Source organism: Rhinatrema bivittatum, chromosome 8 (genome assembly GCF_901001135.1).
Source record: "Rhinatrema bivittatum chromosome 8, aRhiBiv1.1, whole genome shotgun sequence".
In the NCBI taxonomy this organism is placed as follows: domain Eukaryota; kingdom Metazoa; phylum Chordata; class Amphibia; order Gymnophiona; family Rhinatrematidae; genus Rhinatrema; species Rhinatrema bivittatum.
Window position 1 is genome coordinate 71703889 of NC_042622.1, and position 23992 is coordinate 71727880.

General features: G+C 44.4%; 1 protein-coding gene across 1 annotated transcript in view; it reads left to right on the top strand.

Moving 5' to 3' along the window:
- Window positions 1–22232, top strand: part of MATN4 (matrilin 4) — a 108221-nt gene extending 85989 nt beyond the window's left edge. Inside the window, exons 8-11 of the mRNA XM_029613443.1 lie at window positions 5954–6367; window positions 7653–7805; window positions 18115–18219; window positions 19986–22232. Coding sequence (XP_029469303.1) covers window positions 5954–6367; window positions 7653–7805; window positions 18115–18219; window positions 19986–20041 — 728 coding nt within the window. The 3' untranslated portion in view covers window positions 20042–22232. The remainder of the gene's footprint in view (window positions 1–5953; window positions 6368–7652; window positions 7806–18114; window positions 18220–19985) is intronic.
- Window positions 22233–23992: the final 1760 nt, after the last annotated feature.

Consider the following 23992-nt stretch of genomic DNA (forward strand, 5'->3'; position numbering starts at 1 on the left):
TTTTTTTTGTATCAATTGCCATCCAAAGTAAAGACACACTGTAATGTCATTTTGTTCCAGAGCTGCTTCACTTCCAGTTCTCCAAGATGTGGGGTTTTTTTATTTTTCACTATTTTTGTTGAGCCTGTCAGGGGGGAGGGGGAAGGAGCCAGAACCAATCATTAAGCAGGGATGTCCCCAAGCATAGACAGCCTGCAAAAAAAAAAAAAAAAAACAGGATGAGAGGGGATGAGGCTGGAGCAGACAGTGTAACTAGTCTGCTCCCTAATCCAGCCCCTTGCCACCTGTTGTTTTCCCCTGGCCCCTCCCTTCCTGTCCTATACTGTGTAGAGAATGGAAGAGAGGGGTGAGGTTAGAATAGACAGGTCAGAGCAGAGAGCAGCTACTCTGTTCCTTAGTCTAGCCACTCTCTTCCTATTATTTCTCTCTCCCCTACCTCTCCTCATAATGTTATATGCAGAGAGCTCCTGATTTCCTGCAGCAGATTTTTCAAGTTTCTGCAACAAGAGTTAGCAAATTCTAGGGATGTGAATCGTGTCCTCGATCGTCTTAACGATCGATTTCGGCTGGGAGGGGGAGGGAATCGTATTGTTGCCGTTTGGGGGGGTAAAATATCGTGAAAAATCGTTAAAAATCATTAAAAATCGAAAAATCGAAAATCGAAAAACCGGCACATTAAAACCCCCTAAAACCCACCCCCGACCCTTTAAATTAAATCCCCCACCCTCCCGAACCCCCCCCAAATAACTTAAATAATCTGCGGGTCCAGCGGCGGTCCGGAACGGCAGCGGTCCGGAACGGGCTCCTGCTCTGAATCTTGTCGTCTTCAGCCGGCGCCATTTTCCAAAATGGCGCCGAAAAATGGCGGCGGCCATAGACGAAAAAGATTGGATGGCAGGAGGTCCTTCCGGACCCCCGCTGGACTTTTGGCAAGTCTCGTGGGGGTCAGGAGGCCCCCCACAAGCTGGCCAAAAGTTCCTGGAGGTCCAGCGGGGGTCAGGGAGCGATTTCCCGCCGCGAATCGTTTTCGTACGGAAAATGGCGCCGGCAGGAGATCGACTGCAGGAGGTCGTTCAGCGAGGCGCCGGAACCCTCGCTGAACGACCTCCTGCAGTCGATCTCCTGCCGGTGCCATTTTCCGTACGGAAAATGGCGCCGGCCATACGCGTATGGCCGGCGCCATTTCCGTACGAAAACGATTCGCGGCGGGAAATCGCTCCCTGACCCCCGCTGGACCTCCAGGAACTTTTGGCCAGCTTGTGGGGGGCCTCCTGACCCCCACGAGACTTGCCAAAAGTCCAGCGGGGGTCCGGAAGGACCTCCTGCCGTCCAATCTTTTTCGTCTATGGCCGCCGCCATTTTTCGGCGCCATTTTGGAAAATGGCGCCGGCTGAAGACGACAAGATTCAGAGCAGGAGCCCGTTCCGGACCGCTGCCGTTCCGGACCGCCGCTGGACCCGCAGGTTATTTAAGTTATTTGGGGGGGGGGTTCGGGAGGGTGGGGGATTTAATTTAAAGGGTCGGGGGTGGGTTTTAGGGGGTTTTAGTGTGCCGGCTCACGATTCTAACGATTTATAACGATAAATCGTTAGAATCTGTATTGTATTGTGTTCCATAACGGTTTAAGACGATATTAAAATTATCGGACGATAATTTTAATCGTCCTAAAACGATTCACATCCCTAGCAAATTCTGTGCAGAATTTTCAAATCTCTGCAGTAATTATGTGGCAAATTTGTATAATTTTGCATAAAGATTCACACCACTGACTATACAAAAAAAAAAGTCACTGTTTTATTGAAATCATTTATGTTGTTTGCTTTTAAACAATATTTAAAGTATATATAAATAAATAAAAAGTGCCAAGTACAAAAATGAACAATTTATCAAGTTAAGACAAATAAGTTACAAAGTGTCACTTGTATTCTGAATTGAAATAATATAACTATTCTTTTTGTGGGGGTTTTTTTAGAAAGTATTTGTCATCTTTCAAGTATAATGAGCTTATGAATGCTAAAAATGCCCTTAACATCAGCAGTTCGTCATGCTGTTAATTTCACAGAAAGATATGTGCACATATATTGGACACATGGTAACAGTTACAAAAAGAGGTTGAATTAGCCCAAGTTTTGAAAAGTATCAGCAGTAGTGTCCGTCATCAAGGCTTCTATGACTTGAAATTAATGCTGTCTGCCAGCTGTAAGACACCAGCAGCTGCAAACTTCCAAAAATATATCCAATTCTTTATAAATTGTATAAGACTAATCACATATGCAGATACAAGAACCTTTGTATAAAGATGAAATTCTTCTAATGGGGAATCACTCCATCCAGGAATTATATAAAAATAATCTTTGATTTGATTTAAGAGATCTTTAAGGGATCAAACATTCTGACTACTTTCTCTGACTTCACCTTCACCTTTCTCTTCCTGACTTCAACTTCACCTTTCCCTTCCTGACTTCACCTTCACCTTTCCATTCCTGTTCCTTTCAGGACAGAAGAAGGGGGTAGAGGGAACAACAGAAGGAAAGAGTCTGGATTAGCGAGCAGAGTGCTTTTTCTTTCATCTGCTAGTGCAATGATATTCACTTCCAGCCCTTGAGGGCCATAAACAGGTTGGGTTTTCAGAATATTCCTAATGAATATGCATCAGATAGATTTGCATACAGTGTGCATGCAACTCTATCTCATGCATAATCATTAGGGATATCCTGAAAACCCGACTTGTTTGCGGTCCTCAAGGACTGGGAATGAATATCACTGCACTGCAGCCTTAGCCTCTCCCACACTCTTGTTCCCTGCAGGCTGTTTATGTGGGGAAGGTCTAGAGCAGGAGCAGAGTGATCTGAGGCTGAAGGGGTTGTAGCTTTCTTCAAAAGATTGAATTAAGAGGTAGAAAAGCTTCAGGTATGTTTATTCTGTGGCAGGTTGTCAGTTATGTGGCAACAAGCTTATTATGTGGTTTCTCCCACTGCCAATAATCAAGGGAGGTTAGGGGCACTGGTTATAGGCAAAAAATAGCTTGCTTATTTCTTCCCCCATTAATTCCAATGGAAATGTTATATAAACAACAAACTGTAATGAAATGACATAACAGCAAACAATCCAAATGACATTGCAACACAAAATGACATTTTTTTCATGCACATTCCTAGCAAATAACTTGCATAGATTTGAAAGTCAAATCTACGCATGGTTTTTTGCATGAAAATTTTGCCCAGGCAACAAGCAGGTGCAAAGTCCATGAGTATGTTTGACCCATGGATTTTGTAGACAATATGCAAATGGAAAAACGTACAAAGTTTCTCTTTGAAAATTATCTACAAGGTTTGCATGTAAAAAGTATCTATGCATTGCAACTATGCCAGAGCCGAAGGACATCAAATCTTCACAAGAGTGCACTGTTCTGTTCGGACATCTCACACTATATGTCAAAGTGGCCCCTAACCCCTACACTACTACTTAAACCTCACCTCACGTTACTAGGTGGGCCTCCTATAGAGATATAAATACCTAACTACTTGAAGGGCCTTATAGCTAGGTTCTCTCTCTCTCTCACACATTGCACAGCTCAATGCCCCAGCCCACTTTGACAAAACTCCTCCCCCTTTTCAAAATTAGCATCACACCGTGCGTTATGGTGCTTTTTGCATGCGTTAAGGCGTTTTTCGGATGTGAAAAGGCCATAACGCCAGTTGGGAAATAACCCCCTAAATCAGGTTGAGTCAAAGAGCTGTGCTAAAGTTATAGTCGGAAACATTCAATAGTGTGGCTGCACTATTGAATGTGCTTGCAAAGTTATCTGGTTAATTTTGCTATCTGGATTGTATCTGAATATAGACCTCATAATTTCATACTTCATTAACTCACATAAAACAGAGGAACAAGTCAATATTCAAAGGGTTTGTCCAGCTAACTTTGGAATCAGCCGGACAAAATCTGAGATCTGACTATTCCCCCCACTCCCTGGTTAGATTTTGCCTGGGCGACTTGCTACCCATACAAAATGTAATCTGATGAGAAGAGGTGGCGCTGGGGCTAGTCCTGGCTGCAGTTTCACTGCAGTACTGCGCTGATATTCAGAGCGTCCTGGACAAAGGAACTGGGGAAGTCTGGTGGACAAATACCTGTCCTGCAGTTATTTGAATAACTTCATCTAGCTGTATTCATCAGAACACTTCTCTGGACAAGTTCCATTGAATATCTGGCAAACGCTATCTGGGTAACTTTTCCCAGATAACTTTCCCGCTCACCAGCTTGCTGCATATGAATCTCTTGTTGGTCAGCAATATCAGTATCCCTACACCCTTCCCTGTGTCTGCCGTTCATCGGGTACACTGCTCTAATCTGTGCCCTTCTCCTGTCATCAGCTCCTGACTCCATGCTTTCCACCATGCTACACTGTATACCTGGAACAGTCTTCCTAAGGTGGTGGGTCACTCTCTCTGGCCATATTTCACCTAAAATCCCTCCTTTCTGAAGTTGCTATTACCTCTTGTTAAAGCCTGGCTGTTCCAGGTCTTAACCTTCTCAATTGTAATAAATGCATTTCCTGAATCTCAGATTTCTTTTGTCTATATGTTGTGATTTGATTGTAAGCTCCACAGAACATGGACTATCTCTTATGAATATTTGTACAGTGCTGTGTATATGTAGTAGAGTTCTAGAAATGTATTATAGTAGTAACAGTAGAATTGCACTTCACTAATTATAGTGAACACACAAGCTCAAGCACAGGCTATTGGAGAGCTCGGCCCCGATCATGAACAGAGACACGCTGCATCTTTTCCCTGGATAGCAATACCTCCAGAAACCACCTCTGCTAAAAAAAAAACTTACAGGCCGATGCAATATAGTGCGCTCAGACTAGCGCACAGGGTAACACTCTATTGGACAAAAGTTTTGGAAACACTAATATAACCCCCGATGCAATATGGGGATTAGAGCATCCAAAACACGTGTCCAATCGAGCGCACAGCTAATAGTGCTCATCATATGCAAATTCCATTTAGATGAGGCTATTAGCTAATACCCTGCAATGTCAAAAATTGCAGCATGGCCAAGGCAAATTTAGCACCTGCCCAGGAGCTGGCATTAAAGCATGCCATGCTCAAGGGCTCACCGGAAAAAAACCAAAACATCCTGCTTTGTGTGAGTTCTCCTATTAATACTGACATAATACCAAGTAGGAGGAACCAAAGAAAGCAGAATTGTGCCGTGCTCAAGGGCTCAACAACAACAAACAAAATCCTGCTTTCTGTGGTTCCTCATAGGGGGAACCACAGAAAACAGAATCCCCAAGGTCTGGCCCAATAGGCCAAGCAGGGCCAGACCTGGGTGTCTTTTACCTGAAATGGCGCATCTGAACTCCCTGTGGTAAAACAGCCCTTGCCAGACTCCAAATCCTCCTCCCCCCCTCCAGTCCAGGAACGCCTGCCAGCAGTAAGTGAAGGAGTGAATAATATTAAGTATTGGGCACTTAATATGAATTTATTCACTCCTTCATTTACTGCCTATTGTCAGTGAAAAGGACCAATCGGGAACAGCCCTACCAACTCTCTTGGGCACCCAACGCAGAGCACTAGGGATGCACAAACTTTCCATTGCACATCCCTTGTAGCACGGCAGCTCATTTGCCTATTGCATCAAGCACCCAGGAGAGGTGGATGTGCACGCATTCAAAAAACGTGAGCCCAGTTTAGATGCACGTATTTTACGTGATGATATTGCATCAGCCTTTTACACAGGCTATCACGTTACTCCCAGTCCAAACTGAGCCTCTATTTGATGCTGTCCTCAACATAGGAAAAAAGTATCCTTTTGACATCATAAAGAGCAGAGACCCCTCACTTGCTAGAGTTTTCTGACCATGGTGTTAGGGAGGGAGGAACTACACTTACATTGCTGGACATTATTCTCCTGCCTTAATGATCTTTATCTTTTATTTCAGGATGTAAATCAAGACACGTTGATTTGGTTTTTGTTATTGACGGCTCCAAGAGTGTTCGGCCCCAGAACTTTCAATTGGTGAAGGAGTTTGTGACCAAAATAGTCGATTTCCTGGATGTGTCCCCCGGTGGGACACAGGTGGGGCTGGTGCAGTATTCCAGTCGTGTGCGCACAGAGTTCCCTCTGAGCCAGTTTAGCACAGCAGAGGAGATCAAGAATGCAGTGATGAAGACTGAGTACATGGAAAAGGGGACCATGACAGGACTGGCACTAAAACATATGGTGGAGCAGAGCTTCTCAGAGGCAGAGGGGGCCCGGCCACTCAGCAAAAACGTGCCCAGAATTGGACTGGTGTTTACTGATGGACGTTCCCAGGACGATATCACAGAGTGGGCCAAGAAAGCTAAAGAAGCAGGTAGCAGAGGAAAAAGCAAAGGGATGGTTGGGGGAAAGGTGCTGGGAGGGGGCAGGGATTGGAAAAGTGATAGACGGGAACAGAAGGGAGGAGAGAATGAGTTGCAAATTGTGAGAGAGGTAGACGAGAAAGGAAGGAAATAGAGGGAGAAGGGAAGGTAAGGGGAAGGTAAGGGGGTAGGAGGGACTGAAGAGAGGAATCTTGAGATAAAGGGGGAGGGAAGGGGCTAGGAGAAAGAATGCAGAACTGGAGAGAAGTGAGAAAAGAACAAGGGAGAAGAGAGAATGGAAGTTATGAATGAGGAATGGGGAAAGTGAGAAAGGACCATCAAGATGAGAAAGCAGGAAATGAGATAAGGGATGGAAGGGAGGAGAAGGCTGGGGGTGGAGAATAGGATTGTATTGCTTTTTATTAATATGGTTTGATTTTATTGTTTATGTTTATTATTGTATCTGTTATCCCCTTTCTCAGGTCACTCCTTGTAGAAGGCAAGAGCCTTCCTTCAAATATTGTAGAGTAGGGGAAAAATTGGATCAGGATTCTTCCAGTGGGGGATGGCTCCATGCTGTGAGGCCCAAGGAGATTCTTCCACAGACAATTAGTATCACAGTACCTGGTTGGTTGCATTCAGTCCCCAGATAAGGCTCCTTCTGCCTTTGAACTTGGAAAAGTAATACTTCTGAGCTCTGCTTGCTGAGCTTCCTCTAACCTTCTCATGTGGAAAGGAAAGATAATCTTCCCTCTCCTGTCCTAGGTAGCACAACACTTGCTGGTTGATGATTTCCTGGTGACTCATGGAGTCTTCTTTATAACCACAGAGCAAATGCTCACCCTTTTGCGGAAGGACTGAACTATCAGACAGGAAAACTTTACTCCCACTGGAAGCTCCCCTGGCTGGAAATGTCTACATTCTAAACCTAGGATGAAAGCTTGCTGGTTTATTTATCATTGTTGTGTGTATGTATTGTGCAGCTTGCCTTGAACTTTTGATTAGGTAGTCTGCCTTACAAATATAAATGCAAGAGTGAGATAAGGAATGAGAGAGAGGAGAATGCAGCGTGGGGCAATGGATGGTAGGGAGTGAGGTGAGTGATGGGAGAGAAAATACACAGAGTGATTAAGATAATGCAAGGGTAGACAAGAAATGTAGGGGACGGGGAGAATATCACATTTTCTTCATCAGTGGAGAATGTTCTGGTATTTTCCCAGTACTGTTATAGATATAAATCTACCACAAAATGAAGAGACAATAATATACATATATCATATTTGCTGTCCATTTTAGGTATTGTTATGTATGCTGTTGGCGTTGGGAAGGCTGTGGAAGACGAGCTGAAAGAAATTGCCTCTGAGCCGGTGGAGAAACATTTTTTTTACTCTACAGATTTCGCTACAATCAATTTCATTGCAGAAGAACTAAAGATTAACATCTGCCCAGGTATATTCACATCTGCCCTGGCATTTTGTGTTTTAGAAATAACTATGGTAATCTTATATTAAAACCCTGGAACCATAATTGTGTCAGTAATGTCCATATTCTATGATATAATTTATTGTTTGCATGTTACCCGTAATGCATTTGATGATATCTGGTTGTACTTTTTAGACACTTTGGTAACAATGATATAATTATTGCCATTCTCTACCCATCCTGGTAAGTAGTGACACTGTAGCATCCCTAAGTTACCATCTCCTCCTAGAAGACCATCTCCCTGGACTACAGCTCTGTCCAGATTGAAGCTCCCACCAGAGCTTGGGCAACCATTCACACTGTTAATGCTCCCTATTAAAATGTAATAATGCATGTAGAGATCTCAAGACAAAAATTGTAAAACAGAGACCCTAGGACTATTTCTTCTGCCTGCATGTGTCGAAGGAACTCCCTGCCTGCTTGTGCCATTTTGGAAGTGGGGGCAGCAGAGTAAAAGCGAGTGTGGATAGCTCCCTCCTCCAGAATAACCCCCATCGCTCTGGGAGCATGAGAGAATGGGTGTGGGTTATGGACCCCGAACTGGAGTTTTGTATGATGTTGAGTGGGTAAGGGGTCTTGCCACAAGTATAACCTACACTTTCAGCCTGTGAGGAGAACAGGGGTCTAGGTGTGGGGCCAATAAAGCCACTTGGGACTTTCAATGCATTTGGGGGGAGGTGGAGAAGACCCTGAACAGTCTGTGAGGCTCCTTTCAATTCCTGCAGTGTTTCGAGCATTCCTAAAGCCGGGAACCTGTGAAAAAGGCCTCACACAATTTTCCTACAGATGCCGAGAATAATTAGCATCTGTAGCAAAATTACAAGCAAATCGTCTGCTAACCTAGTTGGTGCCTTGGCCTCTAAGTTCATACCTGAAGCAATGAAGTGTGAAGTTACATGCTCAAGGGTAGAGGGAGCATCACTGAAAGAAGAGGGATTTTTAATCCTGGCCTCCCCAGTTTGCAGATTGCTACCTTAACCTCGAGGCTGCTCCGCCACTTCATGTCTTTTCTCTCACTCACAGGCAAGGTTTCTTCAATAGTTTAAAGCCTCATGACATCTGATCCTGGGGTTTCATTGAAGAATACTGTACCACTTATTGTAATCGTATTTGTTCTGGGATGTAGGATACTCTATCCTTTGAATTGATCACTGTAGCTCACTAGTATGATTTGTATGCAAAGGTATTAGGCACTCTAGTTAGACCTTCAGCCTTATGCCTCCCTCTAGCCCCAACCTTGACTTCCTTCCCCTGGCCACCCCAAACACAATTAAAAAGTATGCATTTATAATAACCGATTTTACATGAATGAGGACATTCAAAGTACAGTTTTCTAAAGTAAAAATATTACTTAAAACAGTGTATGTAAATATAAATATAGGCCCCAGACTCTAGGAGAGAACAGCATGTGAACTGACTACCAAGGTATCGACTCATGCAAGAGAACATTTTTTAGTTGGCAGTCAAAGACTGGATTGCAGGGCAACATTAGTACAAGACTTAGATGGCCCTGCATCTCACACCTCAAAAACAGTAACAGGCCGATACAGTAAAGCGCGGCCGCAGTTACCCCGTTTCTAACCAGCTGTGTACTCACAATTTCGCCGCGTAAGTCTAACCCGCGATTCACTATCTGTTTTTACCGATCCTTACCGCTTCTTTAACCCAACACGAATCCCTTTCCGCCCGCGACATGTATATGTATGTAAACGATCCGATTAGCTATTCCCTCCCATACAGTAAAGTGCGCCCCAACTATCGCCTTTTTAACCTGCTATCTTGCTGCGTCTTTAACCTACTAATTTACCGCCTACCCTGACCCTTGCGTTAGTGTGGTTCACTGGTTGTTCAGCATATTCAATTTAAAGCTTTAACCTTGGTATTTAAGGCTCAGCATGATCCCATACATTCCATTGCACTGTCTGTATTCACAAGAATGTAATTATCTGATTCTACCACCAAAAGCTGCCCAGTCCCAAACCAACCCAATCCACAGAAAAAAAAATGCTTCTCGCACTTAGCCGTCCAGTCCCAAACCAACCCAATCCACAGAAAAAAACTGCTTCTCGCACTTAGCCGCCCAGTCCCAAAGCAAACCAACCCAATCCAAGCCCCAGCAGAGAAAGACGAAATTTCATAGTCCCAAACGTGTGCGCATGCGCCTTCGCTGCCTTGAGCGTCCATATTGGACCTACAGGCGTGCACGTATTCATCTTCGCCGGCGGGGCTGCTGAAGCCGCTCTCTCTCGCCGCCCTTCTACTGCTGCTGCTGGGGGCTTGCTTGGCCGTGGCCAGGGCAGGTGAGCGAGGGCTGGGGGAAAGTTTGGGACTGTGAAATTTTGTCTTTCTCTGCTGGGGCTTGGATTGGGTTGGTTTGATTTGGGACTGGGCGGCTAAGTGCGAGAAGCATTTTTTTTCTGTGGATTGGGTTGGTTTGGGACTGGACGGCTAAATTTCGTCTCTCTCTGCTGGGGCTTGGATTGGGTTGGTTTGGTTTGGGACTGGGTGGCTAAGTGCGAAAATCATTTTTTTTCTGTGGATTGGGTTGGTTTGGGACTGGGCAGCTAAATTTCGTCTCTCTCTGCTGGAGCTTGGATTGGGTTGGTTTGGGACTGTAGGAGAGCCATCCACTTCCTGGTACCTGTCATTTCAAACGTCATTTGAAATGACATTTGAAGTGACAGGTACTAGCGCACCCAGGATACTTATAGGTGCTGTATAGTGCCTATACAGTAAAATGGATTGCGCTTCATGGACGCGCGTTGGACGCGGGTTGGACGCGGCTTGCATTTGCATGCCATTTAAATACAGTATCGAGCGGTAGGTGATCCGAACTGTGCGTGCGCAAACACGGGTGCGCCGGGCACTAACGCACCTCTTTCTACCGCCCCTTACTGTATCGGCCCGTAAATGCAATAACAACATTCAGGACACCAGTCATCAAGAGCTCATAAAGGTTTAAACTTTTTCTAAAGTACTTTCCACAAGTCTTACCTTGTCCAACTGACTGTACGCTAGCGCATGCAGAAACCCCGCCCATGCCCACGACAGGTGATGTCCAATGCTGGAGATAAGAGGGGATGGCCAGAGGCGGGCCTGCCTCTTTCTCGGCCATGAGTATGGCAGTGAGCCAAATGTTTTGGTACTTAATTTGGGGGCTCTTGTTGTTACCTGGTTGTGTTGATCGGATAGTATTTGTTATAGAAGTGGGGAGCAATGAAAGGGTAATCCCAGTGGAAAAGGGTAAACAGTGGAGTGGGCAGTTTGGGCTCAGGAAATTTCGAGGAATGGAAACCTGTTAGTCTCCTTGTTGGATGAAATCTTTAAGGACCTTTATAGCGCTTGCACAGAAATATTAGTGCAATTAGATGTGTCCTCTGCTTACGACATGATTTCTCATGTGCTGTTATTAGAAAAACTAAGAATGATTGGGATAGGGGGACGGGTTCTGCAATGGTTTACATCATTTTTGTCAGATGCAGCAAAAAGTTATTTTTAAAGGGACAGAATCTGATTGGTGCAAATTGCCAACAGGTGTACCACAAGCGTTGGCTCTTTCCGCCCCCCCCCCCCCCCCTTTTAATATATTTATACAGTCTTTGGGAGTGTTGATGAAGGACCTTAAGTTAAAATGCAAAATTTAGGCAGATGATGTCCAATTATTTTATCCCCGGTGAGCAATCAGGAGTATTTCTGGAGTCCAGATATATAAAATGCTGTTAGACCATTAAAACATGGTTTGTAAATAACCAATTGCTACTACATGAAAACAAAACAGGATCCAAGATGGCCAAACCTGTTGGTTATGCGTGAGGTTGCTCCGTGCGGGCCGTTTTACCTTTTTGCTCCAGTATGCCTCATTCAGCAAGAAAGAGGCGGGCTAGAGAGAGAGAGAGAGAGAGAGAAGCCTTGCCGACATCTTCTGTTCCTATTTCTGGCCCAATGGACGCCCATGTCCCGCTGAGAATGGAAGAACCGGGAGCGGTCTCATGGGGAGGTTTTCGGGAGGAAGTTTTACCCGAAAGCTCCCTTGAGCTACGTACTACTCTGTCCCCGTATGAACGGATAGCCCCGACTAATCCTGCAGAAGGGAGGCCTATCACCCAGTCCCGCGTGTCCTTAGTACCTGATGATGGTCGGACCTCGCGCGAGCAATATGAGGCAGGAACACCAGAGGTAGCTTCTGAACGTTCCTTGTTAACATCGGAAGCCAGGGAACAGCCCAGAAGCATTGTGTTTCAGCCAGCAGCTGGAGGAGCGCTGGTATTGCCTGAATTTACAAAAACAGATCTGGTAAGACCAACAGTGATTTCCTTAGATTCAATATGGGGGGCTATTCAGACTCTCAATTCAAATATCTTTAATCAAATGGCCCCGGTCTATACTTATTTGGGGAATATAGATACCCGTCAGGCCGATACAGTACAGTGCGCTCCGGTGGAGCGCACTGTACTGTATCGGCCTGACGGGTATCGGCTCTGGTGGAGCGCACTGTACTGTATCGGTTAACAGTGCGCTCCGGTGGAGCGCACTGTTAACCCACATTTGGATGTGCGTTTTCGACGCGCTAGCTTTACCCCTTATTTAGTAAGGGGTAATAGCGCGTCGAAAACGTGCGTCCAACCTCCCCGAGACTAATAGCGCCCGCAACATGCAAATGCATGTTGATGGCCCTATTAGTCATTCCCGAGCGATACAGAAAGTAAAATGTGCAGCCAAGCCGCACATTTTACTTTCAGAAATTAGCGCCTACCTTTGGGTAGGCGCTAATTTCTGCCGGCACCGGGAAAGTGCACAGGAAAGCAGTAAAAACTGCTTTTCTGTGCACCCTCCAACTTAATATCATGGCGATATTAAGTCGGAGGTCCCAAAAGTTAAAAATAGTCAAAAATTAAAAAAATTAAAAATGTTAAATCGGCCCGCGGCTTGAAAACCGGACACTCAATTTTGCCGGTGTCCAGTTTCCAAACCCGTGGCTGTCAGCGGGTTTGAGAACAGACGCTGGCAAAATTGAGCGTCGGCTGTTAAACCCGCTGACAGCTGCCGCTCCTGTCCAAAAAGAGGCGCTAGGGACGCGCGGGCCCTAATTTGCAAGGCCACCCTCCTGAATTGCGCGCCCAGGAGAGTGGCCTGGGCGCTCGCCCGTGACATTTTCTGTATCAGCCTGCGTGTAAGAAATGTGGAAAAAGAAATGTTGCCCCATAAGAACACTATCGAATTATTTGCAGCAGGACGTAAATAATAAATCATTATCTCAAGCTTCATTGTTTAAGGAAAACCAGTTGTCTGGAAGATTAGAAAACTTGGAAAATTCTATGAAAGGGAAAAATTTATGGTTCATATATTTCCCTAGGGATCGGTTAACCCCTGCAAAGGCTATGTGGAAGAAATATATGCTTGAAATCCTAAAAGTTCCAGCATAGACATTACCTCTAACATCAAGAGTTCACTGTATCCTTCCCTTTAAGAGAAAGGATTCTAAAGATCAGAAAGGAATTCAAGTTTTCACTAGGGATGTGACTCGGGCTTCGGACGATTGAAAATATCGTCGATATTTTCAAAATCGTCAGAAATCGGGGGCTCCCCCGAAACGATAGGAAAACCCCACGATATTGATCGTGGGGGTTCTCTTATCATTTTGGGGGAGGGCGGGAAAAATGGCACACAAAAATAACCCCTAAACCCACCCCGACCCTTTAAAACTAATCCCTTTGCTTCCCCCACCCTCCCGACCCCCCCAAAAACATTTTACAGGTACCTGGTGGTCCAGTGGGGGTCCCGGGAGTGATCTCCCGCTCCCGGGCCGTCGGCTGCCACTAATCAAAATGGCGCCGATGGCCTTTGCCCTTACCATGTGACAGGGTATCCGTGCTATTGGCAGGCTCCCTCCATGTGACAGGGGCCGGCCAATGGCACGGATACCCTGTCACATGGTAAGGGGAAAGGCCATCGGCGCCATTTTGATTAGTGGCAGCCGACGGCCCGAGAGCGGGAGATCACTCCCGGGACCCCCACTGGACCACCAGGTACCTGTAAAATGTTTTTGGGGGGGTCGGGAGGGTGGAGGAAGCAAAGGGATTAGTTTTAAAGGGTTGGGGTGGGTTTTTGTTTATCGGCTCAGGCACAGCCGATAAACAAAACCGCGATCGGGCCGATGAAAAAAATCCACATGTGAATCGGAACTGGAATCCGCACCGATTCCAGTTCCGATTCACATCTCTAGTTTTCACACCAACTGTGCCTCCACAATTAAACCTTATAGAAATTCTTGAAACTACTCAAAAGGATTTGATTACTCCTGCTACCTTGGTTGTGTCGTTCCTTCTTAAAGTGGATAAGGAATGGACATTAAGGATGTATTCTAATCATCATTTAGAAAACTTCATGGACTATAAAATTAGTATCTTTCCAGATTTGTCAAGGATAACTCAGAAAAATTAATGAGAACTAGGGTTTCCGAGATTGGAGCCCTATTCTTATTAAAATTTCCTTGTAAATGTATAGTAAAATATCAAGGTTCTTATATTTTTTTCCTGCCAGACTAGCTTTCTTCTTTTCTGTTAGATAAGATTGTACCAGTAACCAGCTCTTCTCCAATTGTAACTGAGTGATAATTGGGTATTTAGGTCCATAATAAGTAATGTGTTAGTTCTTTGCACAGCAGATTTCTTTTCCTCTCTAAAAAAAAAATAATACCTGAGGTTGAGGTATTGGATCCCATATTGAGGACTTTGATTTAGTACAGAGAATACTGTTTAATTTCCTATATATTTCCTTGTTTGATTTGATATGTATCTCTGATTTCAATCAAGATGTGTATTTCTTGAAAATATTTGTTAAAATTCATAAACAATATATTAAATAAATAAATAAATGAGAACCAAACTATTATTTTATGGCTCTGGAGGAGAGAGCATCCCTAGAAGTCAATAAATGTGCCTGGTCAGTTGGAGATCTGTGTTTCAGATGAAGCCAGGAACCTGGGGAGAGTGATAGATGGGAAGTTATCATTCCGGAGTCAGGTCAAGAATATAACTACATCAGCATTTTATAAACTCCATATGGTGAAACCTTTGCACAGTTATTTAGCCCCCATGGATTTTCACGTAGTGGTCGAGGCATTAGCCCTGAATATCATAGATTATTGTTATGCACTGGATGTGGGTTTCCCAAAGTATCTGTAGAGAGCTTTACAGTTTGTGCAATGCGCAGCAGTGAGGATGATTTTCAAGCTAAAATGGGGCATCAAGTGATGTCATGTATGAGAGAGCCAGAATATAGCTTCTATGCCTCCTCCCTCCTCCCCTCTGCAACCCAAACCTGAACCCTCCTGCCCCACCTGCTACCCCTGAAAACCCCCAGGGCCACCAGGATCGGAATGCAATTGTTAGTTTGACAGCAAAGCTGGAAGCATAATTTTGTATCTCAGCTCTGGCAACATTAATATAGACTTTGGCAAACCCACATTCCATCTATCACTGCAGGACAACATCCCACATCCCATCTATCACTCCCACATCCCATCTATCCCTCTGGCAACATTAATATAGACTTTGGCAAACCCACATCCCATCTATCACTATCTATCTATCACAAGACCTTCAACACAAAGAACAACGCTGGCGTAAGGACCCCTCCCCTACCTCTCAGGCTTCCTATAAAACCACTATGAACCATTACAGGATCACCATACTACGTACTAAGAGAGATTTCTATGCCAAAAAAATACATAGCTTTCTGTTCGACCCAAAAACATTATTTTCATATGTCGCAGCCCTCACCACTCCTATTCCTCCAATCATCCCAGAAGAAGAAGCCCAAAACAAATCTATGGAATTGGCCTTATTCTTCGATAACAAAATCAAAAATTTATTCGCACCTCTGACAACATCAAACACCCAGCCTCCACCTGTCCAAAACCCTTCCCCATCTATCCATAAACCGATACTAGAATCAATTGAACTCACATCCTCCCTGGAAATCGAATCTATAATCAAGAAAATGAAGCCTTTGTCACATCCAACAGACCAAATACCTACCAAACTCTTACTTACCATCCCTAACACCATAGCCAAACCACTGGCAGACATCATAAATTGCTCACTCGCTCAAGAATCAGTCCCGGACTCATTAAAAACTGCTTCTCTAAAACCCTTACTAAAAAAACCCAACCTGGATCCAGCCAACCCCGTAAACTTCCGCCCCATTGCCAACTTACCATTTATCGCCAAACTAATGGAAAAACTGGTCAACAACCGACTCACAGATTACCTTGACTCCCACAACATTCTCTACCCTTCTCAATTCGGTTTCCAGAAACGCTTAAACACGGAATCACTCTTACTCTCGTTAACAGACAACATCCTGATGGGTCTTGAAAAAGGCCAATCTTACCTACTGGCTCTTCTCGACATTTCAGCAGCGTTCGACACAGTAAACCATTCAATCCTCATCAACCGCCTGGCGGAAATCGGCATCACAGGCTCTGCACTCATCTGGTTCAAATCCTTCTTCAATAACAGGCACTACAAAGTTAGAATAAATGATAAAGAATCCCACCTCGTCCTGTCCAATCAAGGAGTACCCCAGGGTTCCTCACTATCCCCTAACATGTTTAATATCTATCTGCTACCCCTATGCCAGCTACTAGAAAGTCTCAACCTTACCCACTTTATATATGCAGACGACGTGCAGATCCTAATCCTCATCACAGATCCCACCTCCAGCACCCTAAACTTCTGGAACAGCTGCCTTCACTCCATCAACCTCCTACTCTCTAGTCTCAATCTGGTTCTTAATACATCCAAAACAGAACTCCTCGTCATCTCTCCCAATGATAATAACCCCCTCGTCAGCAACCCAATCATACCATTAGTAAGCCAGGTGAGAGTCCTCGGTGCCATTCTGGAGACCAGAATGAACTTCAAAAAGTTCATTAACAATATTACAACGGAATGCTTCTATAAGCTACATGTTCTAAAACAGCTAAGACCTCTCCTACACTTCCATGATTACCGTTCAGTCCTTCAAGCCATACTGTTTTCAAAGATTGACTACTGCAACGCGCTATTGCTCGGCCTCCCCTCCTCCACAACTAAACCACTGCAGATTCTACAAAACACCGCAGCCAGGATCCTTACAAATTCTCGTCGTAAGGACCACATCATTCCGATACTTAAAAACCTACACTGGTTACCCATCAACTATAGAATACTGTTCAAGACCTTGACCATCATCCACAAAACCATCTACCATCAATCCTCCCTCCAACTCATAATCCCACTCGAACTCCATTCTTCCACAAGACCGATCAGATCCGCATACAAAGGATCTCTCCAGGCTCCCCCAAACAAATCCTCCATTCACAACGCCATTCAAAAAAGAGCACTGTCTACCGCTGGAGCACATCAATGGAATTCACTACCCCCAGATCTACGCCAGGAACAATGCCGTCTCTCCTTTAGAAAGAAACTGAAAACATGGCTGTTCTCTCAAGCCTTCCCCTGAAGGGTCACTCCCCAACTAGCAATGACCCTCACACCTCTCCCTTATCACCTTCCCTCCTCTCCTGGATCCTATAACCTATCCCCTGCCCCTGCCCCGTTTCCGGCCCCTGTCCCCCCTCGCCCCTTTCTGATGCTCCCCCTGCCCCTTATCTAAAGGAACTGTTATGCTCGAACTGCATATTCAAATTAGCTGCTAAATCTGCACCCCATGCTAATCAACTGTTTTTTGCTATTTTGCATTACTCCTTAGTAGCGTTATGTTAAACTAATTCTTTCTCTCTTAATTGTCCTGAATTGTACTCCCTGTTGATTGTAACTTTCTTTCTTCTAATTAAATGGTTTCCCCTGGTTCTGCTGTAAATCGGTATGATAAGACTTTGTCTTGAGCATCGGTATATTAAAAGAATGTAAATAAATAAATAAATAAATAAATAAATAAATCAATCAATCATCAGATATTGTGTACATAGTATATAGATGCTGTGTATTATACGATATTCTATACCATAGTGTATATAGCATTTATTGTTCTATACTGCATAGCATGAGGGTAGATTTTCAAAGAGCTGCTGAACAAGGAAATTAATCAGTTCACTTTAAAAATAAGTAACAGTAGTAATAACCACTCTATATCATATAATGCTGTACTGCTACTGTAGATACTGGGTACACGATGCACTAGTTACTACTCCATCTTGTATACCATTATGCTGTTTTCTTATGCCACGTGCTAAAGCATATAATCCACGTTTAAATATTTGTTTTTGCAGAGGAGAGCAAAGGAGAGATGGAAGTAAAGAATCTGTGCGACTGTGAGAATCTTGTTGAGTTCCAGAGCAGTACCCTGACAGTGCTGGAGAACTTGGCTGGAAAGCATATCCTTCCCTGGATGGTGGCAGCAGTTCTTTTTAGCGCTAGGGCAAATGGAAGGAAGGGCTTTTGGGGTAGAAGCTGCATGGTCTGATAGTGGACCTGTAATCTGTGCCCTATAAAGACAGCCTGGTGTTCTATTCCTTCTATCTGCTGCCTGTTACTCCTCTACAAGCACAAATTATCAGCTCACTGGTAACGTGCCTTCTATGGGAAGTATTAATAGAAGGACCGAGATATATCACAGTATCCGTTCATATTCCTCCTGTAGTTTGGATCTGTAATATATTACTGTATCCATTCATATCCCTTCTGTATCTCAATGCTGTATCAATTCATATCCCTCCTATATGACAGCACTGAGATACAGGCAGTGTATGAATGCATACCATAATATATTATGGGGGAAATGTTCAAATGCTCTAGGCAGCTTGCAGGTTAACCTGCAGAGTTTCTCATGGAAAATTCATGGCTGCTGGGAAATGCAGGTACTTTGCATCTATATTAAAATATGCAGGTTAGAGTGCACACAGGAATTTCCAGAGTATTCTGGGTACTTTACTTTCTCCATCCTGGCCATGCCACTCTCTGCTGTGGCTAGAAGTACGCACACTGTCATAGAGGACATATTTCTAACCATGTGCATGGGGTGCAAAAGTATCCTTAATATCGGGGTAGGCTGGCAGGGTACAGATTCCTAAAGCCAGGCAGCAGATTAGGATAAGGGGTTGCTTTTAAGGGACAAGTTCCAAATAGCCTCTGTATTGCAGACATGCTTTTCAAAATTGCTATCTGTGAAGGTAAGTTTAGTTTAGAGCAGCCTGCATGTACATTTTCCAAGCAAACTTACCCGCATATGCTGGCTTTGAAAACACTCGGGAAATTGGCAGAGTATGGGCTCACATTCACTCGCGCAAAGTTACATCTCCTCTGCGGAGAGTGTAACTTATGCATGTACCCTAAGGGGTAGATTTTACAAATTTGCACACACGCGTACTTTTGTTTGCGTACCAGGCACAAACAAGAGTACACGGGATTTTAATAGATATGCGCGTAGCCGCGCATATCTGTTAAAATCCGTGATCAGCGCGCGCAAGGCTGTGCAAAATCGGCAGCCTGCGCGCGCCGAGCTGCGCAGCCTGCCTCAGTTCCCTCCACCCCCCCCCCCCCCCCCCCGCACATTCCCCTCCCTTCCCCTATCTAACCCACCCCCCCAGCCCTACCTTTGTTGCACAAGTTACGCAGGCAGGCATAACTTGCGAGCGCCGGGCCGGTCGCCGGCGCGCGATTCCCAGGCCCGGGAGCCGTTTCGGAGGCCTCGGCCACACCCCCAAACTGCCCCCAGGCCGGAACCACGCCCGCGACCCCGCCCCCTGCCGCAACACGCCCCCCCCCCCCCCCCAGGAAAGCCCTGGGACTTATGCGCAGGTTTTCGGTGGGTACGTGTGTAGCTTACGCGCGTACCCCTTTGAAAATCTGGCCCTAAGTGCATACTTTAAATAGAAAACTGTGTGTGTAAATACCTTCTCCACTCCAACTCCACCTCTTGGAATGGCGTGCTCAAAAAAAGAAAGAAGTACATGTGGAACTGGGTTACACGCATTCAACCCTGGGCTAATTTAGTAAGCCATTCACATACATAAAACTGGGCTTTATGTCCGTGAATACCTCTGGAAATTCCACTCTGGATGGGACGGATTCTGCTGGATAGGGCTCCTGGGTTTCCTATTACCAGCCTCATTGCAGTTTGGCTTTCCTTAACAAGAAACACTTGCTCAGCTTACAGCCAGACTGGAAGATTTGGAAAACCAGCTCATAAGTGATTAATGAAAAGCAAAGGCACCTGTGAAACTTTGGGAAACCTGAAGAGGATGCCCTTTAGTCCAGATTTATCGTACATTACCTAGACTCTAATGAATGGATTTCTAAAAGTTATTGATTGCGTTTAAGAAAGCATGCACCTCAATTGCGAGGGGAGCTGGAAAGAATGGGAGCTTGGCAGCACTGTCTCTCTCCTCGCTGCAAGAAGTCTCAGACAGACACAGACATTTTTAATGCAAACTAGGACCGGAAAGCATTCTCCAGCAGATGGAGGAACCGCACCCCGCCCCTTTGTGGGTACGGCCCGCTGCAGCATGCAACGACGGCTGAAAAGAAAACATTCCCATCTGAGTGACTGCTGCCCAGGCCTTGCTGCGTGCACAGGTGGTGCACTGTGTACAACCACAGCTATCTACAGGGGGGCCAGCGCGCTGGTTCAGGGGCTGTGCTGTGCACTGCCAACAGGTTTGATTCCAAGCTTAGGTCCTCTGATCCCTGGGTTGGCTTTGGCTGGGGGCAAAGGCGTCATCGTCATCATGCAACAGTGACACCTAGTAGCCAGATAAAGGGTCCACCATTGCAGGGTTTCTTGGCCACCAACCGCCAGGTCAAAACAAATTTACAAAACAGCAACTATAAGAAAACTCCATCAAAGTTTCAACTACATTAGAACATCCACATCAGTGAGGGAGTTTAATGCACATCCAAGTACTGTTTGTCTCCTTTCACTGCAGGGAAACACTCAGTTTGTTTTTTTTCCCAGTGTATACTAGAGTAGAGAGGCAATATGTATCATATACACCTATCTCCTTGCCATTTCTGGGCAATTCTAATTCCAGAGTTTATCAGTTTTCTTCTCATTTTTAACTCATCACAGAAGAGTCACTACTGAGTTTATTTGAATCCTTTTTTATTTGATATTAACTTAAGGCTTTTTTTGTTTTTACACTTTGGAAACACCTACATGTTTTACGGTGTCAGAGTGTATTCCTACTGTATCTTGTGCAGTTCAAAGCAGCTGCCTGTTTCTTGGGTACTGCCAGCACTTCGTGTAGAAGCCCAGGTATGGGAGCAGACATCAGAACCCCTGCAGGACACACAGAAATAGATACAAGCTGGACTCTGGGTCTCAGTGACTGGCCCTACCCAATATGCTTCAGAAACCATAGTTTCTTAACAACTGGATATAAACTGTAGTAGTAATATGACAATCTTATTATAGTGAACCACGTTTGTTCAAAATGCCAATAAACGTACACCTATAGCAACAACAACCCTCATATGGGAGCCCAATCTTTATACTTGAGACATGTGTTTTTTTTATTCACTTAAATGAATATGGGATTTGTAACCCATTATAAAGTAAATTGCTCATCATAAATATCATATAATCATCGGGTTTGTTGCGATAGCTTATAGTAGGTATTTTTCAAAATGAAATGTGAACCTTAACGGTTTCTTTTTAAAAAATTTTTTCAATTAATTCTTTTTTTCCCCACATAATCTGTTCACTGCAAAGTGTATCCACAGATGAAGAAAATAAAAAAAACACTTATCGTGATGTTGAATCGCAAAGGCACTTTAACTTCATGTGCCCTCTCCAAAACGCCCAAATGTGTACCGCAATTTCAGCCTTAAACTGCTTTCTCCCCAACGCCCGACACAGCGTGTGTTTCGTTTAAAGAACTCATCAGGGGCTCGGGCTTCAATTTAAATGTTCCTCTGCGGATAGAACTCCTCTCAGCATTTTGGCGAGTTTCAGAAAATATTTTCTGAAAAACACGTATGAGGGTTGTTGTTGCTAAAGGTGTACGTTTATTGGCATTTTGATCAAACGTGGTTCACTATAATAAGATTATCAGAAACCATAGTGACAATGTAGCCAAATCACCCTCACCTACTACTGCTCCTGGATCACTGTTGTGAGTATTAACTTATATAACTGTCCTTTCACAACCCCAGAGTGTTAGAGCAGTGCTACTCACCCACACTTTTCTGGAAGACAACGGTAACTAAATTACAGTAGAAGTGGACCACCACAGCCAGTCGTGGAGCCCCTCATACTATTATAGCAGGGATAGCACAGCATCCTTTCACATTCGGGCCGATACAGTAAGACGCGCGGGAGAGCCGGCGAGCGCCCACTCTCCTGGGCGCGCGATTCAGTAAAAAAAGATATGCAAATTAGGGCCCATGGTATTTTACCAGCATCGGTTCTCAAACCGGCTGACAGCCACGGGTTTGGAAAACGGACGCCGGCAAAATTGAGCGTCTGTCTTCCAACCCGCAGGCAGATTTTTAATTTTTTTGATTTTTACTTTTTATTTTTGGGGCCTCCAACTTAATATCGCTATGATATTAAGTCGGAGGGTGTACAGAAAAGCAGTTTTTTCTGCTTTTCTGTACACTTTCCCTGTGCTGGCCGAAATTAACTTCTGCCTTTGGGCAGGTGTTAATTTCTGAAAGTAAAATGTGCGGCTTCGCTGCACATTTTATTTTCTGTATCACGCGGGAATAACTAATAGGCTCATCAACATGCATTTGCATGTTGCGGGCGCTATTAGTTTTGGGGGGGGGTTGGCTGCGTGTTTGACGCGCTATTACCCCTTACTGTATAGGGGGTAAAAATAGCGCGTCGAAAACGCGCAGCCAAACCGGGGCTAAAGGTGCGCTCAGCCGAGCGCACCATACTGAATCGGCCCGATTGTGATTAGAGCAGGGCTAGCCTAGCTGCCACTAAAGCGAGGCGGGCTGTTAGCAGTATATCTCCAGTCATTGATAAATTGCCCTTGAATACTTTGTATTTCCATTGCTTTAAGTAGCAATGCCTGTCCCTGCTGCCCCTTGCTCTGTACAGTGAGACTTGGCCTGTGTTGGGGACCTGTATTCTTCAGAACATGCTGTGTCCTTTTATTATTTTTCTATTTAAAAATCACATAGTGCCACTCCTGAAATTCTGCATGTACATGAAACCCTTTATGATGTATTTAAATGCTGTAATATAAAGACACATATTTTTTTTCTTGGTAAAATACCTGTGCTAGATTGTATAATGAATGCAAAACTGAACCTTCAAAGTTGATTCTCTTGCTACGTCAGCCTGAGCTTGTTACCTGGAACTGACATCAGATAATAAACTTATTTTTTAAATTTTCCAGTACTTGTGAATGTTATGTTCTGTTAGATTATGGAATAGGGCTCTCTGTATCATAGTTGCTCTGGCACAGTACACAGCACATAGGCTGGAAGAACAGATAATTTAAAAAATGCTCTATTTCATAACTTTGCATGGAATTTATAATTGTTTTCAAGCTTCTCATCCATTCTAAGCACACAATATGGATTATCTAAAATGTGTACAGATTGAATGCAGTATGGATTATCCAAACTGGAAAGGGTGCAAAATAGTTCAGGTAATCTGAGTTGATAACGCATCCTGCACCGGACCTAAGTGAGCTGGAAGGGCTCTAATATAGCACAGATTAGCTGAGCTGAGATGGGCCCAGTGCAATACAAGTAGGTTACATGAAATACATCCTCTAAGTCAGTGGTTCTCAACCTTTTTTTGGTCAGGACACTTCCGACATATGGTTCTCACATGCGTGACACACTGAACATGTGACCATCACGGGGCTAAATGTAATTAATGCATATCCTATTGAGAAAACACGACAAATAAGATTGATACAAATGATTACATGCTAGTAAAATACCTCACCTTGGTCACCCACCCAGAACTGACCTTCACCAAGTACAGAAAAAACACAAATTATAAATATGGAGACAGAAACTGGAATGGAAAACCAAAAAAGCCACTCTGCATGCAGTGCGAACCTGGAGAAATGGAAAGAGAAATATAGCACCTAACAGACTCTCAGGATTTGCAATAAGGCACACAAACTAACCCGCACAAAGTTACACCTGTATTTTGGAACACACTCAACAGTAATAACCCTA